Genomic DNA, 17,836 nt, shown 5'->3' with positions numbered 1-17,836 from the left:
ACTACACAAAATATCTCAGAAACGTATTAAGTGAAACACTTTTTTAAATTTACAGGCTAATCCGTAATCATAGTCTTTAATATACATTTTTTTTTATTCCTTGTCAAAAATAAATCCTAAACTTATTATTTAAGCAAAGAAATGAAGACGTTATTGAATTATGTCGAATCAGTAGCGACAAAGACAGGATGAAGAACATCGGAATTAGTTTTAATCCTCTATACATCTTAGAGGTATTTCTAATAACCACCCTTAAACTGATGATTGTTTCCTCCAGAAATGAAGCAGGCTCTCACGCTTGGAGTCTCGTCACCCTAGTTGTAATTGTTTAAGTTTTAATAAAGTATTTTTTTTGCTTAAATATCAATTTAATATGTAAATATTTATCAAAATAATATTAAGTATTAGTTCAGTATATGTACCCCTTTTTACGTTTTTATTTTACACAATTATTATGAAGACATATATTAAAGGCGATAATTATGAGGCATTCAAAACTTTTCAGGAATGATTTTGGGTTTTTAAATTTAAAATTCCTGTTTTGTTATAGCAGCTTTTAAATCCCTTCATTTATGTACCTAAAAAATTTCATAAATATTTTTGGGTGTCTTAGAAGCTATTACAGAGATGCTTTCTGATAACATATAGGGCTTAAAAAACGTTGGAAACGGCCAAGTATGTAATGAAATGCAAATCGGATCGAAAACGTGAAAGTAGACGCAGTCAATATCCCCCCCCCATGGGGAAGGGGTGGGACAACACTGAAATTTTAAATACGAATTCCAATTTTGTATTGCAGATTCGGATTGCCCAGAAAACAGCAACCCTATTTAACACGTAGTTTTTTGCATTTTGCTTCAAAGCGGTACTATACTCAAAAATTTAAAATAGAATATAAACTTCTTAAAATCGCTGTTTCTCGTGAACCATATTTAGAACATAAAAGTAGATATGTTACAAATTTTTTTATCGAAAAGAATTACTATGTAATTAAAAATGTTTACAGTTTTTTTTAAAATTTTCTTTTCGAGAAAAATACCGAAATATTTTTGTTTTATTTTCAATCTGATAGGTTTTGAGATACCACCATTTGAAACAATTTGTACCCTATTTTAGTTTTCTCGATTACAGTGCCATCTACGAAGCAAAACGTATAAACCTATTATCACATAGGGTAACTTTTTTCTGGAGAATCCCAATCTGCAATGAAAAAAAGAGGAATTCATATTTATGATTTCTCGGTCTTCCACGAATTTAGTATCATTGGATAACTTTTTAAAAAAATATTGAATGCGTTTGTCTTCGCTTTTTTGATCGGATGTATATTTAATGAGATACTTGACCGTTTTCTAACACCCTGTAAATATGACCATTTATTTAATTTTTAAATTTTCATCCCCTTCATTTATATACCTTATCAATAAGGTCTTAATGGCATTGTTACTTAATTTATTTACCTACAAAATTAGAATTTAGAAGATATTACATAGTTAAGTCGTCTAATTCACTATATAATTAAATATTCTAACATACATTTAGTTGTGAAGATATATATCAATGAAATGTAATTTGAGTAAATTTTTATGGCTAAAATTGATTATACTGATTTTCCTTTCTACAGATGTGTAGAGATTTAAGAATAATTTATCATAATTTAATTAATATCTCTAATCTAGAAAAGTGGGAAGATTTATCCATTAAATACAAAATTCAATTGAAAAGAGCAGTTTATATTCAATTTTTACAAAAATTACGACTGGATCGCCATCTGTTGCACTTAAAGGATTCTAAGTATTAAAAAATAAGTAGCAAGTGAAATAGGGTCTCCCCGAGAGTTATTACACAGTGATGATGGACCGTGTTTCCAGTCCACGTTCGCATTCTTCTTTTCCCCTTAAAATCAGTTTTTATGGACATAAACAGTCCTTCCCCCTCGATATTCATACAAATTGTAATACTTACGATTTGTATCCTTTTGATCAGGGTTTGGTACCAATGGACAGTTATCATCGCTATCTGGCCAACCATCGTTGTCTTTATCATTATCACAAACATCACCTTAAAAAGTTAAGTGTCTTGTGTTTATTAACATATAATTAATTATAAAGGTAATAAAATTTTTTATTTCAATACTGTTTTGGAATATTTAAAGTTTTTTTTATCCTTTAAATAACCGTTGAAACAACGTAATACTAAAAACTAACCTTTTCCATCGCCATCTGTGTCAAGTTGGTCACTATTTGGAATGTCTGGACAGTTATCTACATTATTCTGGATACCATCGAAATCACTGATAAATGAAAAACCATGAAATATAATTATTTTTGAATTAGACTTTAACAACAATGCATTTCAATAGGTCATAAGGTCTTAAAATTTATTCTAAACTTATACATTGTTATCTAGACAAGTGAGGTATTGTATCGTAATCATTTTTTTACGCTGAATCGAAGGAGACTGAAAAAACTCATCGATATATCTAATAATTTCGAAGTTATAAAGATTCTGTGTAAAATGAGTATAAATATTTTCTTGAACTAATCTGTGAATGAAATCCTTTTAACTGGGAAATTATTAGTTTTACTGATTCATATTCTATCACATTCGATTCAGTGTATGCAAATTCAGAGAACAAAATTATTCACATAAGAGAGTAATATTTAACTATCACTAAGAATTATTTAATCAATGCCATTTATTTGTCCTCTTTTTTATTTGGTTACAATTAGATCGAATTAATTTTTAGTATGATATTTTTCTCGAAACACTCATTTTTGTAATCACTTTTTAACGCACTCAATACCATCATAAATCCGTGTTTCGATCTCATAATTGGAAAGAAAAAATTTCTCTCTTTACATTTAGTAAATTTAGTATTTTAGTTAATATGATATTACATGGAAATCTCGAATCACATATTTTCGTAATCACTTTTCAACGCACTCAATATCATCGTAAATCCGTGCTTCGATCTTATTATTAGAGAGAAAAAATTTCTTTCTATCTTTACATTTTCATTTAGTAAATTTAGTATTTCAGTTAGTATGATATTTCATGGAAATCTCGAATCATGCGTTTTCGTAATCACTTTTCAACGCACTCAGTACGATCGTAAATCCGTGTTTCGGTCTTATTATTGGATAAAAAAAATTCTATCGTTAAATTTTGTAAATGTTATTTTTATGGCTAAAAATGACAGTTTTTTTTATATCTTCGATGTGCAAGAGGAGGAAAAATTAAAAATAGAAAACTAAGCGCTAAAAAAGAAATTTCAGATTATTTCTTCTTTCAGCAATCATGTGTCTGTATTCATTCTAGACCGAAACCACAACTTTTTTTTTAAAAAGAAGCATATTTTCCTCGAATTATTTCCGCATTCAACGATTACGAAGCTAGCTTTTTAGGTTTAAGATCTGAGTATTTTTAGATCTGAGATTCTGAGATCTGATGATTTTTTTTTACAGAGTCATTATAGCTATTAAAAAAATATTTGAACAACTTTGAATAGTTCATAGTACCTTACCATGTAGACTCAAAATTAATTCTTTAACTATGTGTAAACATGTATCGGTTTTTCTATAATAAAAACAATTATTTGAAGAAAAATTTTATATTCTGTTGCATGGAAATGTCTGTATTATTTATAGATTCTACACATCATTTCAAATGCAATTATTTGAACCTACAAATAAACATTGGATAATATGCAAACATAGAAATATTGATGAATTCTAAAGGTTTCTGCAGTTTGCTTCATAAAAAACTAGAAGTTATAATACTCACTTATCAAGATTATTATCACATGCGTCACCAACTAAATCTCGATCCAAATCAGTCTGAAAGAAATTAATATCAATTACTTTTAAAAAATCGAATTTATTAAATCGAAACTGAAACTATATTCCATTAATAAACGAAATAAATAAATAGTAGATAAATAAAGTTTCATTAGATGTACTTACTTGACTAGGGTTGGAAACGTAAGGACAGTTGTCACACACGTCACCTAGTCCATCACCATCACTATCTCTCTGATCTGGATTGGTCACACGAGGACAATTGTCCTTAGGATCCGGAAAACCTAGATATTTAATTAAGCTGTATTGTTGCTCCAAAAAACTAGTTGATAAAAGATTTAAAGACATCTGTAATTGATATCCCAAGAAGTATACATGAAATTCCATTGAAAATGATTACATGAAAATGGTTCAATTGGCGTCCTCATGTTCCAGTTATGAAATTTATTGAGTCTTCGGTCGACGGGGATTGAACACACGCCTTCTGGGACATGGGCCCAGTGCCCTACCAACCAGACTATCCCGGCCCTCCTGTTAGGAACTATGCGCGAGCTCTGTGTTATTTCTTAGCTTGCAGTGCCTCGTACACAATAAAGCTTAATAGCGATTCCTATGAGGTAAAACATCCGCTGATGATATATTCAATTTAAAACCCTCAAATTGTTGTTACTGCACTACCTAATAGTTTGACAAAGTTGAAACACAAAATTGAATATACTATTGCGTCCATGACTCTTGGAATTGGTATCAAAAGTATTAACTAATTAACCAATTATTATTAATCAATATTATTAGAATTTACCAGTTGTTGTTTTTTGATGGAATTGTTATCAAATTGTCCATGACTCTTGGAATTGTTATCAAAAGTACTAACTAATTAACCAATTATTATTAATCAATATTATTAGAATTTACCAGTTGTTGTTTTATGGTATGTGGGCCACGTGGTTGCTTATGGTGAAAATTTGTAACTGAAATTGGATTGCTTAACTTTCAATTTGATGTATGATTTGTTGCATAAAATCGGAAATATTATAATATACCAATGGAAATTGTAGATTTCTAACAGCTCTTTGTACTGCTTCAGATCACAGATATTTTACTAGTAATAAGATATCTAATTTATGTAATAGTGCGCGCATACACATTTTAATTTGGTCTCACTCTAGAAGTCCAAAGTAAAACTAAAATCAATTTAATAAAATATGTAGCGTTTAATGCAAAAGAAAGAAAAACTTCCCTGCAACAGCCTATTAAGGGTCAAGGGGTCGTGGAGGTCATAGTTTCGTGTCCAATGGCATGATGTGGCAATGTGATCAGTATTGCGCGCTGACTGACATTCCTGCCCGTATAAGATGGTATTCATTGGTCTGAAGCTTGTAGTTTTCAAGCGGCCGGTGATCAAAACCCAGATCTTCAAAACGATAGTTCATTGTCTTTCCTACTAAGCCGTCACGACTCTGAGTTTTGCTCTGAGTTTGTTTGAGGCAGCAGGAAGCAAAACGGACATTTTTTCTCCTCATAATTTGATAAAAACTGCTATAAACTATGTCTGACTAAAAAAAAAGAAGGAAGAATGTACGCCAAGAAACTTAAAAATTATCGGTTTTCAATGCTACTTGATTTGTTGAAGGTTAATAAATTAGGGGATTTATTATTCTCTGATCTAAATAGTGCTGAAGACACTTATTAAGTTTGATTTGATGACGTTACTATGTCTGGTTGCTGAATATTGATTATAAATTCTATGATTGTAAAAAATTAGCCAGAAGTCAACTTTGCTCTTTTAAAGCAGAGATGTTATTTCAGTTTTCAGTTCACTAATGAAATTAAGGAGCTAAAAACTAATGCCACTGTTTTAAAAGGATGAAGTTATATTAAAACTGATTTTTAATTTTCCTTTTTTCTACCCCAAATACAGCGTAGGAATAAATGCAATATAAAACATATTTTCTCGCATATAGTTTAAGATTCAATAGTAATTAAATTTCGAAATTATAAGAATTTGCAAAATGATTTCAAAAAGAAGTAAAAAAAGTGTAAATTATGATTTTTAAGGGGAACTTGTTTATTAGGAAGTTGTGTTCTGTTTGTTAATATTATAAAATTTATCACCAATCACATTATATATCAAGTTTTTAAAGGTATTAAAGAATATTGGATTTTTTTCTATAGAATGTATTAATCAAATTATATTTAGCAGAAAACTTAATGTGCAACTAACTCAAGTAGATTTTAAGAGGATTAAATTAACTAGTCCATAAAAATTAACGAGTAAATAAATCTAGATAAAGAAAAGTACGTGCATTATTTTTATTAATAAAGCAATGGAAAATGAAAAAGAGTAAATTTGATTGAATATACATATTTATTATATTTTTATGCCTAATATTTATGCTGTACCAATTTAAGGAAATAATTTCAGAACGCATGTTGTCAGATTCATTTGAATTAATTGCACATAATTAAAAAAATATCATTTAAATTAATTTAAATTTGAGGCAGTTTTTCATTGTTTCATTTCGTTTCTTAAGGGCGTAATATCATTTAAATTTGAGGCAAATTTTATTGTATCATTTTGCTTTTTAAGGGTCTCATATTATTATGTGAGGCAGTTGCTTTTTCATTGTTTCATTTTGCTTTTTACGGGCGTAATGTCATTTAAATTTGAGACAGTTTTGTTGATTTTAGCACTTGTGCTATGAGGCTTTATGTTCAAATCAGTTTTTTTTTAAATTTCAAATGTAATAATTTAAGTGTATATCATTATAAGTCAACTATGGGAGCTTAAGAATATATTCCGACTGAAAAGATATCTAAAAAAATGTGATCGCCAAAAGTAGATCACAGGTTACCCATTGGCACAATGATTGTTGTCTAATTTTTTCATTTTCTCCCGTCTACGTTCTTTGGCTTTAGCTTTTTCAGCCTCGGTAAGTTTAGGCCTTGGCTTCACTTTTTTTCCTGCTTCAACTCTAACCTTTGGGACCGTGTCAATCAGTTTGGAAACCTCGTTTTGTGTCTGATATTCACCTGAATTAGTATTGAAAACGATCCAGTTTAAACTGTAGGTTAGAATTTCTGATTCTTAATTAAAACAATAAAAACAAATATATTACTAAAATGATGAAATTCTCTTTTATTCACAGCTCAAGAAGCTTCATGGGATCTCTCTGGTCCCATATCTCATAAATAAACTCAGCAACTTAATGCATAACAAAATTAAAAGTGAAAAAAAGAATTCTAAAAAATTATCAAACAGCAGCGGTTGCCATAGCAACCCATGAGCACTGCTTACTATTACTCTTGAACACAGTTGAAAAGTGTGATGACGCCATCAAACTCAAAACAAGAACCATTTTGCCAATGGGTAAAAATATCCACAACCAATATTGAAGCTACGAAAACCTTTTAAGCTGATGTTAAATAAAGAAAAGTGAAGTGAAATATTACTTTAGTGTCTAAATTTATTAAATATTTCTATTTGGAGGTTTTTTAATAAGTCTAGACTCATTGACAAGCTCATTGGAATCTTTTCAATAACATTTGCAGTGTATGAGACTTTACAATTGATCTATATGCTGTTAGCTTATTGTAAAATCCGGAGCGTTGCAAATAACGCTAGCTGTATTGCACGACGTCAGGGTAGTTGGAAAAGTTGTAGTATTTTCTAATCAGTCTTTTGTTTTAGACTAACTAGAATCAGCCTATCTGTATTTAAGCTAATTAGGAAATGTATTATGAATTTCTCAATTAGACTGAACTTGCTTTGGTTTACAGTCTTTCATTATTTACACGTTTAATAAAGATATTCACAATAAGCCTTCAAGATTCTGAGCTTATTGCAAACTACCTGATCAAGCTAATTGAGTAAGCAATGATGTATTTTGTAATTTACATAGAGGTATGAACGACTCTTTGTAATAAGCGTAAGGAATTTCAAGTTGATTAGAAAATTTTAAAATTAGCTTGGTTGACTAATTAGAATGACAGAGGCTGTTTGCAAAGAGCCGAATTATTCAGTTATCCCTCAGGATATATAAATTTACCATCTTGATCAGAATCTGGATCGCATGCATCTCCAATACCGTCGCCATCAGAATCTGTTTGATCCGGATTTGGAATCTTTGGACAATTGTCGCAGGCATCCCCTCTCCTGTCTGGTCCGTCCACGTCTGTATCTTCTTGCTTTGGGTTGTGGGTTAATGGACAATTATCCAATGACTGAAAAAAAATCATTTATTATAATTCTCTTTAGAAATGCTATACTCTTAATAATAAGAAAAGGTTTCCCAAGTTCACGTGGTTTCCTCACTCTCCCCATTCTTCCAATCTCCGTTACCATGGTTTCGACTAATTTCACTTTTTCCCATCAGCAGTATGTTTCAGAAAGGACATCGCATAACATTTAGACTCCTATTTTACAATGGGAAGGGATATGTCAACCTTTAGACGCCTATTCCATTTAAAATGGGAAGGGATATCTCGAAACTTTTAGAAGCCTATTCTTTTTACAATGGCAAGGGATATCCCGCAACCTATAGACGCCTATTTCATTTACAATGAGAATAAAGTGTACTGCACCGTACTAAAGTTAAAACAGATATTTCCTTTGATGTTCGTTTATGCAGTTTTGCGCAAAAGAAAAACTCAAATATTACTCAAAAATTATTTACTTGAATTTTTAAAATATTACTTAATTAATTTTTTAAGTAATAAATTATTTAAAAATATTTATTTGTACACGGTTGGATATAATGTTGTTAGAAGAAAGTTTTCAAACCACGAGTTCAAAATAGAACTCCTGTTGATAAAATTAAAATTGTTTTAATGCTTCTATTCATCCACTTTGTGCACAAATCGAATGATAAAACTACGATTTATGAATAAGAATCTTAAAAGATAGTTCTAGGTTACATTTGGTTATACATTACCTTACATATGAAATGTATAGTAATAGGTTTCTAAAATAGGACTCTTACCGGGTTATTGGGCACACCATCGTTGTCAGCGTCGTCATCACATGCATCTCCCAATCCGTCGCTGTCAGCGTCCTCCTGTCCACTGTTGGGAGTCATCGGGCAGTTGTCCTAAATTATGAATACTTCAGTTTTAAAGACTAAACAGTGAATGGTGTTATGCAACACAGTACCTTCATGTTAACTTTATTGAAATCATCAATTTATTACTTATTACTATCATCCTTTATTTAATAATTGCAAATTATAATACATAATGGGATAAAAAATTAAACATTTCATAATTAATTCCAGAATTATTAACCGTTATAGGGGGAAATATCATGCGGGCCGATGTACAGGCCGCAGGAATGCAACTTACAACGTTTAAATTCGGCATGATGGAAGAACCATATTTATTTATGAACTTAACACATAGTTTTTTTTTTTCATAATTCCAATCTCTTCGAAAGTTAATACAATTTTTGGTGATTTTTTTTCAGTTTTTTGTTTGTTTTACGGAACATTTTGCGTTTCTACACTATGGAGGCGGTGATCATCATTCCAAATATTTAGTGGTAGTTCAGGTATCATCATTGACTCTTGGCCGTTACAGATTCATCTTAATTTGGATGCAATGCAATGATAATTATCTCAGAGAAATGAATAAAATTGCTTAAGAAAAATTGATTTATTAAGTATAGAACATGGCCATAATTCAAAATATGAAGAAAAAACTCTTAAAGGGATCAAGAAAAATCATTCTCTTCATATCGAGAATTCCTGTTAAGATTGATATTCAACAGTTGGGACAGGGAGGCCCAACCCAGTCTCCAAAAAATGGAAAGTGAATGAATTGTTCCCAACTGACAGTTAGGAGCATAGGAAGAGATCCATAGTTGGCGATTTATTGAAATAGAACGTAGCCAAAAATAAAGCCAACCCCCTTAATCAATATTACATTTAAAAATACCTTGGCGATCACGAATCGCCAAAAAAACTGAGAGAATTAGTATGTAACTGAAACATATATGTGGTAAGAAATGAGGAATAAAGAGTTATAAATAGATTTTTGTTTTCGATTAGTCGCGACAGTGAATTAATGAGTCTTACATTAGTATTGTAATAAAAAGTTAGCCGTTGCATTGATAGATAAGAAAAGAATGACATATTTTATATTCGCTTTTTATAAATTTCAATAAAAACTAAATAATTGATTTTATTTAATTAAAATTCGGTTAAGAATGACTAAAAAAATATGTGTAAGAAATTAAAAAAAAAATTAAAAGTTAGGAAATATGTAATGCCTATTGTGGCATCACATGCACAAAAAATCTATCACATTTATAAACTTTAAATTTCAAAGGTAGAAAATGTTTTTGGGAATACGACAGAATGACAAAAAAAAATTCGACAGCTAGTCTGCGAATTATTTACTGCCAAAAGCGTGGGGAAAAAAATACCATGTTTTGTCGATATCTAGCCTGTTGAAACACAACTACAGAATTGAAATTGAACTTGCTGAAGGAGCCCTTTTTATGTATAAACCAAACGCAAATTTTGTTAAAAAAAATTATTAATTCGCTCGAAATTATCACGAATTTTTCATTATTTTTTCAACTTTTTAGCTTTAAAATTGATTATTTATCCATTGTTGCAGAAAATTTATTTTCTCTCACGAGATCTTTATTACTTTATTGTATATGCTCGCTTTCGAGTTTATTTCAATCAAAAATTGTTGAAAAAATGAGATGAGAGAGGTTGCATGTTGTCGGATACGATCTTAAAATTTATATTAAAATTTTTAGACATAAAAATACTTAATAAAGAGAAATCAAAAACGTTGCCTATTTGAGCTATTAAATCTCGTCAATGAATATAATAACATCTTACTTATTTATACTTATTGAGGCATACAATCTGCGTTTCTTAGGTTAAAAGTTTTCTCAAGTACAGATAATTATTTTAAAAATCTCGAAATTTTTAAAATTTCTTTCGTCTATTTCGTAACAATTAACCTATTAAAAAATAACCTACAATACTTGTATATTCTAATGGTAAAATGATGTGTTTAATGGAAAATATTGACGTTTAACAAAAATAAAAAAAGCAATTATAGGGGTAGGTAAATGAGGCGAGGCGGAGCCTCCTAGTCTCTTATGTTTTTCTAATCTAGAATTTTGAAAAAATCATTACGAAAACCAACATAATAAGCAAGATTACAAATTATACTAAAACGAAATTTTTTTTAAAATAAGTGAACCGTTGTTTTTGATTTTCTAAATTCATTTTTAAAGTAATAAGAAATTGTAATAATGAAAAACTTTCTGAGCAAAACTGAGCAGTAGAAAAACTTTAATTTTAACGGAGCTGCGCCATCAGTAAAATATGAAACTTACTAAAATATTAAAATAATTTTTTAAATTGGAAAAAGTAAATTGAAATAGTTAACTATTACTATAATATTTATTCAATCACCAAATACTCAAGTTCAAAGGAATTTTAATATAGCTTCGACAAATAAATAGCGTTTGTTAGCATTTTGAGCGATATTTTAATCCAAATTTATTGAATTAAAATATTTATTTTGAATATTGTCATGTTAACTTAAAGTACTAGTATATTCACCAACTAAGTTTGCATTACTTTAAAAATTTAAAGTTTAATATTTTAGGAGAATCATTTTTTTTTGAGATCGTAAAGAATTCTATAAAACAAATTAGCATATATATAAAGGCATTTTTAACTAAATTACCTCAACAGTTTTCAAGAGGTAGAATCCAGTAAAAGGTACCATCAACAAACTTCCCGATTGCTTTCTTTTCAAAAACTAATTCATATAATCTCAGAAAATTTTATTTCGTTATTATTAAACTATATCGATACCTTCTTCTCTCCTTCTACCAGCACTATAGCCAATTTCCAGGTATGACAGTATCTTAACTCTTTCAAGACTTATTTCTAAAACCTTTTCTTTCGAGAAAAATTTTTTTACCATTGATAATATTAAAAATAAGTTTCTTTAAAATCTGGATTCACTTCTCGCAATTAAATCCTGGGACAATAATGTTACATTAGTTTTTTTAGAGGGGCACATGTTGTCCCACCAGTATACAACGGTAACAGATTATGTGTTTGAACAATTTGCTGTATAAGAATTTTTTTTTAAAAATAATCCAAATGAATTTCTCTCAGTTTAAACTGTAATAAAATCAAATTTTAAATGTATCTAAAACTTGACAAATTTGTAGTTTGAAATTACTTATTCAAAACCATAACTCGTTTTTTTTTATTGCTTCAAAGTTTTGAGGAAAAATCCATAGAAGTGCAAAAGTTTGTTAAGCGCAAAAAACATCAAGAAAGCGAAAATAAAGAATCCAAGATTACGAGTGTAAAGGCCTTTTTGAGCTCTTAAATCTATTGTCTATCGTACGCCAGCCCCTTTTCCCACAATTTGTCCATTTAGTAGGGGATCTGCCTCTCCTCTTCTCTTTAAGCTCACGTATGGTCATTTTTTAAAAATGGATTCTCGTTGCCATGTCCTATAGGTGCGATCAAACCATCTCCTCTGCTTGATTTTAAAAATAAACTTCACACTATTTGAATCTCAGAATCAGTGAAAGTGTAGTTTCGCTACCACTACAACTATTCAATTCCCATTCACAAATATATAAGACGTGTTAACTCGATTCGATCTTGAGGGACCTTTTGATAGATAACAATTGACACTGTCGATTGCATTCACCCACATTTCGGATGTAATCTGAACACGTATAACCTCGACTGGAACTACCACTTAGATTTGAACACACCTACAACATGGTCAACAGTGAACAGTTGATTTGTTGTTTGTGACTGCGACGTTGTCCTCCTCACGCTGTTGCTTCGCAGTCTCGATCACATGCATCGGGGGCCTGTTACACTCGAGTGCTAATAGCAGCACCGAAAAGACCCCGCCCACAAACATGATCTTAATACAGCTCTAACAATCAGCACTCAAAGTCTGTTGATCTTAATACAGCTCTCTTAGCCTCTCGCAAAATGACAATGAATCAACTAGTGGTATCCATTCCTCGAAATCTATCACAGTTAAAAGTCTGGCAGATGAGTAATGTAGCGTCGCTACAACAATGCAATTTCCATTCACTAGTATATAATGCATGTAAACCCAATTCTATGTTGAGGTATCTTTTGATAGATGACGGTTGACATTGTCGTTAGCCTTTACCCACAGTATGATTCAAAGTTGTCTCGTATCATCCATACATTACTTTTTGTTTTAGCTCTGAAAATTCTTCCTCAGATCTGTATAAGTAATCCATTTTCCTTTCAACTTTGCATTATCCAACACTCGCTTTCATTAGGTCTTAATGGTTTTATTAAGGTCTGATATGGTTTTAATTTTTTCTCCTACTTGAGTAGTTCGGTTTAAAGTGCTCTCAATCCAAAGTAATATCTATTAGATAGCAGTGTATTTCTCGTAGTCGTGTATTAGTATTTCGTATCATCAATTGTTTACAATTGTTTCCAAGTGTAACATTGGTAACTTGAAACGTAATATGTTCTATCCTAATAAGATATTAAACTAACTTTGTTTGTAATTGAGCCGTGGAATAGTATAATCAGGTTTGAGAATGATTTGCACCATAATAGAGATATTTTGCTTAGCGTTTACAGGTTCGGGATGCTAATAGAAGGTTTCTGAAGATTCACAATGTAATGCAAAATCTCTCTATTCTGATTCAACTCGACACCGTATTACATTTTCTGAAAATCTGAACAATGTTATGGTGTTAATGTTTCAAAAAATATTTTTATATTCAAATATTTTTTATATTCAGTTCTTCAAAAATGACTCCAATGTGAGCACTTGGAAATGTGACATCGATAGTGTGTGAAATATTTCTCTTTTGGAATATTATATTTCATTTTCAAATATAATCTTTTTAATATTTTCAGCACAGAAACAGTTGACTGAGAAATCTCAAAAATAAACATTGAAATTCTCGCTGCCGTTTACTATCTACTTGAAACGGCTACAGGACTAATCTATATTTTTCGTTTATAGAATAGACTTATTAAGGCTACACCATTTCCCCACTCACCACACTTCCTCCTTTTCCATTACCATGGTTTCGACAAATCTTGCTTTCTGTTATTCAACTTCCTAAATAAACTGACTACAGTGGGAGAAAACCTAGATGTACAGAAACCAAGGTGACACAAAGGAAAATTCAGAAAGAGGAGAAATCACGTAGTTTTGAGACGCCTACCCTATTTGTGTATAATAACTCATGAAAGTATTATGCGACATCGACAAGATTTATCAATTACTTTCACCCTTTCTAAGCATATTAATTTTTCGGATATTATTTGTAACAGGAAAACTAAACTCAGAGAACAATTACTAAATTTACATCCATTTTCCTTTAAGCATAAAGATCATTATATTTAACTATTAATGCTACAAGTTTTAAACACATTCTAAACCATTTCTTTCGATGCAAAGTAAACACTACTTAAATGATTAGAGAAACGGCTCATTCAGTTGTGCATGTTTTCGTTCGTGAACTTGTATTTTTGTATGGAAAATGGGAAATCGAATGGTTCTTTTCTATTCATTAACAGCGACGCAAAGTTTTAATACTCGTAAAGAACAAATAAAATTCTTAAACTTGTTAACATATATTTACGCAATTTAACTGTTAGCTTAAGTAATTTTTGTTAAGTATAGATTATCACTTCCTATTAATATCGTAATCTAGAAATTTTCTTTAATGTGCCAAACTTTGCATTTATTTCAATTCTAATGTTGGAAACTATAATCGTTATGTTAAAACGTTATGAGCCATTACATGCGTACGCACTCTTTTTTTTTATAGCTATTGTTACTAAAGCTTTGATCAAAATCAGTCAGAGCAATCTCCACCTTTAGATTTTATTAAGGGGTGTACAAGTATTACGTATGCATATTTTTGGCACTTTTGGACTACCCTTTTGCCAAAAAAAATTTTTTTAATATTCCTAACCCCTCTTGTGCTTACGTAAGAAAATTGCAACAATCTCTTTACTTTTTGCTTTAAATTTGACTTTAACTGTAATAAACTTGTTTGAAGAATTTTAAGATAAAATTCAAACAAGAGATGTAACTTTGTATAAAACAAAATTTACGTTAAAAAAGTTTTTTCATTTTCCGAATATAATTTTTTTAATCATTTTATTTCCTTAGATTCATTTTGCATTTTAGAAAGAAAAAAAAATAAAATTAGGGGATTTTAGTACTTTACGCAAGCATTGCTGACATCCCCTCTTCAATTTTTGCCTTAAAATTTAGCAAATAATAAACCCCTTCCCTTAATGTGCGTATTTTATATTTGAGCTTTACAATTTTCTTTACAATTTAAAATGCCCGGCAGTGGACTGATCGTAAAGACCGTAAAGATCGATCCTAGTAAAATACCGAAGTCAAGCATCAATGGCTGTGGTCAGTAAGCGGGTGGGCGACCACTTTGATCAGTCTCCGTAGCGGCGGAGGGTACGCAGTATCTGTCCTCGTTAGACTGCTCTACCGTAAAGTGCTCGACTTCGTGCTTAGGTTGTAAGGCTACCAAAACGGAGGAGTCATCCCTTCCGGAGAGGATCAAAATTGTGATGGCATGTCTTTGAACCATCCTCGGGGATGTTCCCCAGATCGTCGCCAATACCCCATTGTGTGCAGTTCTAGATCGACGTAAATAAAATACCTAGCTACCTACAATTTAAAATATATATTTTTGTTTTAGTAACAGCAGTTAATAACAAATAGCGATTTAGATAAAAATAGGACAAGCATTGTTAATATTAAGTAATTAATAGCTTAAATTTATTTAAAGTAATCTTTTATTTAAATATTTTTTCTAGAACAATTTTGAATGCTTTTTTTATAAAGTGCTTAACTTTTAGATTTTATTCTTAAAATCGTGGTACAAATAAGTAAAACCTTAATTATACGTAAATACAGTGAAGTCAATCTATAACGAAATTGATTAGTTCTAATTGAAAAATTCGCTATAAAGAAAAAATTTTTATGCCTAGGAAAGTGTGCTTTTACATTTATAAAAGTAAATACCACAGAATTTCAGCCTGTTCTTTAAGTTCAAAAGTGCATAATTATGCTTTTTAAATTAAAATGAATAATACAAACTACACTGAGGAACAAATTTTTTGTTTCCTTTATACAAATACTTAATGCTACCTAATTCGGGTGTGGGGATCCCGAATCTGAAATAAATTTTGCTCATAAAGATAAATATTTTTTAAAATGACATTTTAATTCCAGTAATTGACGAAATGTACAATCATAAAACCGTTATATAAGCAGAGGGTTGCTTAATTGATGCGACCAACTTTTATGAAAATTAGGGCACATTGCCATGATTAAAATGACCGAAAAAGAACAAAATTCATTAACTTAGAGAATGCGTTTAAGTATGCACTTTTATTATGCTAAAAAAAATTACATGATTTTACATTGTTTTGCATTTTGTGATGCTAAATTTTAATAAAATCACATTTTAGAGGAGAGCTTCCATGTTCTCAGTGCACACAGAATAAAAGAGTATTTGACATGAATTATTTTTCTTCTAATAGTTTATTTTAAAACTATCCATTATTATTGAAAGCAATGGGCGAGTGGTTCTAGAAACGGGCACAACTGAGAGTGAATTGTTTGCAAAGATTGTTTTCAATTTCACAAGGTTGAAAATATTGAAATTTTAAAAATAAACGACAGAACAACTCGGAAAAAAAGCCGAAAATTAAAAAAATAAACAACGGAAAAATTTCGAAATATAGCGAAAAATTGAAAAGATAAACGTGTAAAATATTCTGTAAAATGATGAAAATAATAAAGAAAAATGAATGATTAAAGCGTTCCAAAAATAACGGAAGTATAAAAAATGAATTCAGAAATATTCTTAAAATAGCAAAATTAGAAAAGATAATTGTCTGATAATCTCCTAAAAAGACGTAAATAGAAATATAGACGTCTGAAAAATTCCTAAAATTACTAAAGTAGAGGAGATAAATGTCTAAAAAATTCTAAAAATGACTAAATTTGAATAGATAATTGTCTGAAAAATTCGTTATAGGAAGACAATCATTTCGTTATCTTGAGAATATTGTCGTTGTTGTTGTCTCATGCTTCTTGTCAATACTATACCTATTTTAAGGCAGAGGGGTGAGTTCCTTCGTGTTTTCCAGTGGTGCCATCTATGGTCAAGAATTCGACGCAGGTATTGACTTGTTATGGGTACTCAGAAGACTTTGTCACCTCAACTTGGCAGTCACCATTTTGCATCAGGAAGGGATCGAACTCACGACCTCATGGGCCCAACGCCAAACCAACCAAGCTTTCCAATCCTCTAGAGAATATTTTGAATGGGTAATCTAACGTCCCGATTATTTCGTTACAGGGAAAACTTTTGCTGTAGCGAGACTTCGTTTTAAAAACACTATAGTAGAATTCCCAATTAATGCATTTTACCATTTCTACAATTAATCTCACTAACTTTGAAACTCAAATTATAATAATAATAGTAATTAACGTTAACACGAATGAATTGAAATAAACGTTATGCTTTATGATAATTTATTTTGACACTTTGTTTCAATTGTATTGAGAGCGCAGCTATTTCCGTCCCTAATTACCTAGTGATTCTCTTTAATTTGCTAAGATAACCGGAGGTGTTAGTTCGCAGATAATTTTCGTTAAACTATGTGAGTGATGTACGTACAATTACATGGTGATTTCGCTACAGATATAAGGTTAATGCGTTTAGAATATAATCATGCGATTTATTGTATCAATCCAACGCTGGCATTAACTAACTCCATCGACTATTTGGAATGTGTTATGCATTGCACACTAATACTACTATAGCTCAGTTTAAGGAACTGTAACATTATTACAATTTAGCACTGTAAAAGTTGTATTCATTATCCCAGTAATATTAATAAGGCTTGAATTTCTCAATATAATAAAATATGAATCTAATTATTATAAACACTTTTTTTTTTCATTTTAAATCTCTAAGGCTACTA

General features: G+C 30.4%; 1 protein-coding gene across 1 annotated transcript in view; it reads right to left on the bottom strand.

Moving 5' to 3' along the window:
- Positions 1–17,836, bottom strand: part of LOC107456330 (cartilage oligomeric matrix protein) — a 106,357-nt gene that overhangs the window by 30,520 nt on the left and 58,001 nt on the right. The window contains exons 13-18 of the mRNA XM_087168317.1: positions 8,780–8,887; positions 7,847–8,021; positions 3,963–4,081; positions 3,784–3,836; positions 2,205–2,290; positions 1,963–2,058 (exon numbers count right to left, since the gene is read on the bottom strand). Coding sequence (XP_087024443.1) covers positions 1,963–2,058; positions 2,205–2,290; positions 3,784–3,836; positions 3,963–4,081; positions 7,847–8,021; positions 8,780–8,887 — 637 coding nt within the window. The remainder of the gene's footprint in view (positions 1–1,962; positions 2,059–2,204; positions 2,291–3,783; positions 3,837–3,962; positions 4,082–7,846; positions 8,022–8,779; positions 8,888–17,836) is intronic.

This window comes from Parasteatoda tepidariorum, chromosome 7, assembly GCF_982258835.1.
Source record: "Parasteatoda tepidariorum strain Cologne lab strain chromosome 7, Ptep-v5.0, whole genome shotgun sequence".
Classification (NCBI taxonomy): Eukaryota; Metazoa; Arthropoda; class Arachnida; order Araneae; family Theridiidae; genus Parasteatoda; species Parasteatoda tepidariorum.
The sequence above is the reverse complement of the archived record's forward strand: the minus strand, read 5'-3'. Positions and strand labels throughout refer to the sequence as shown.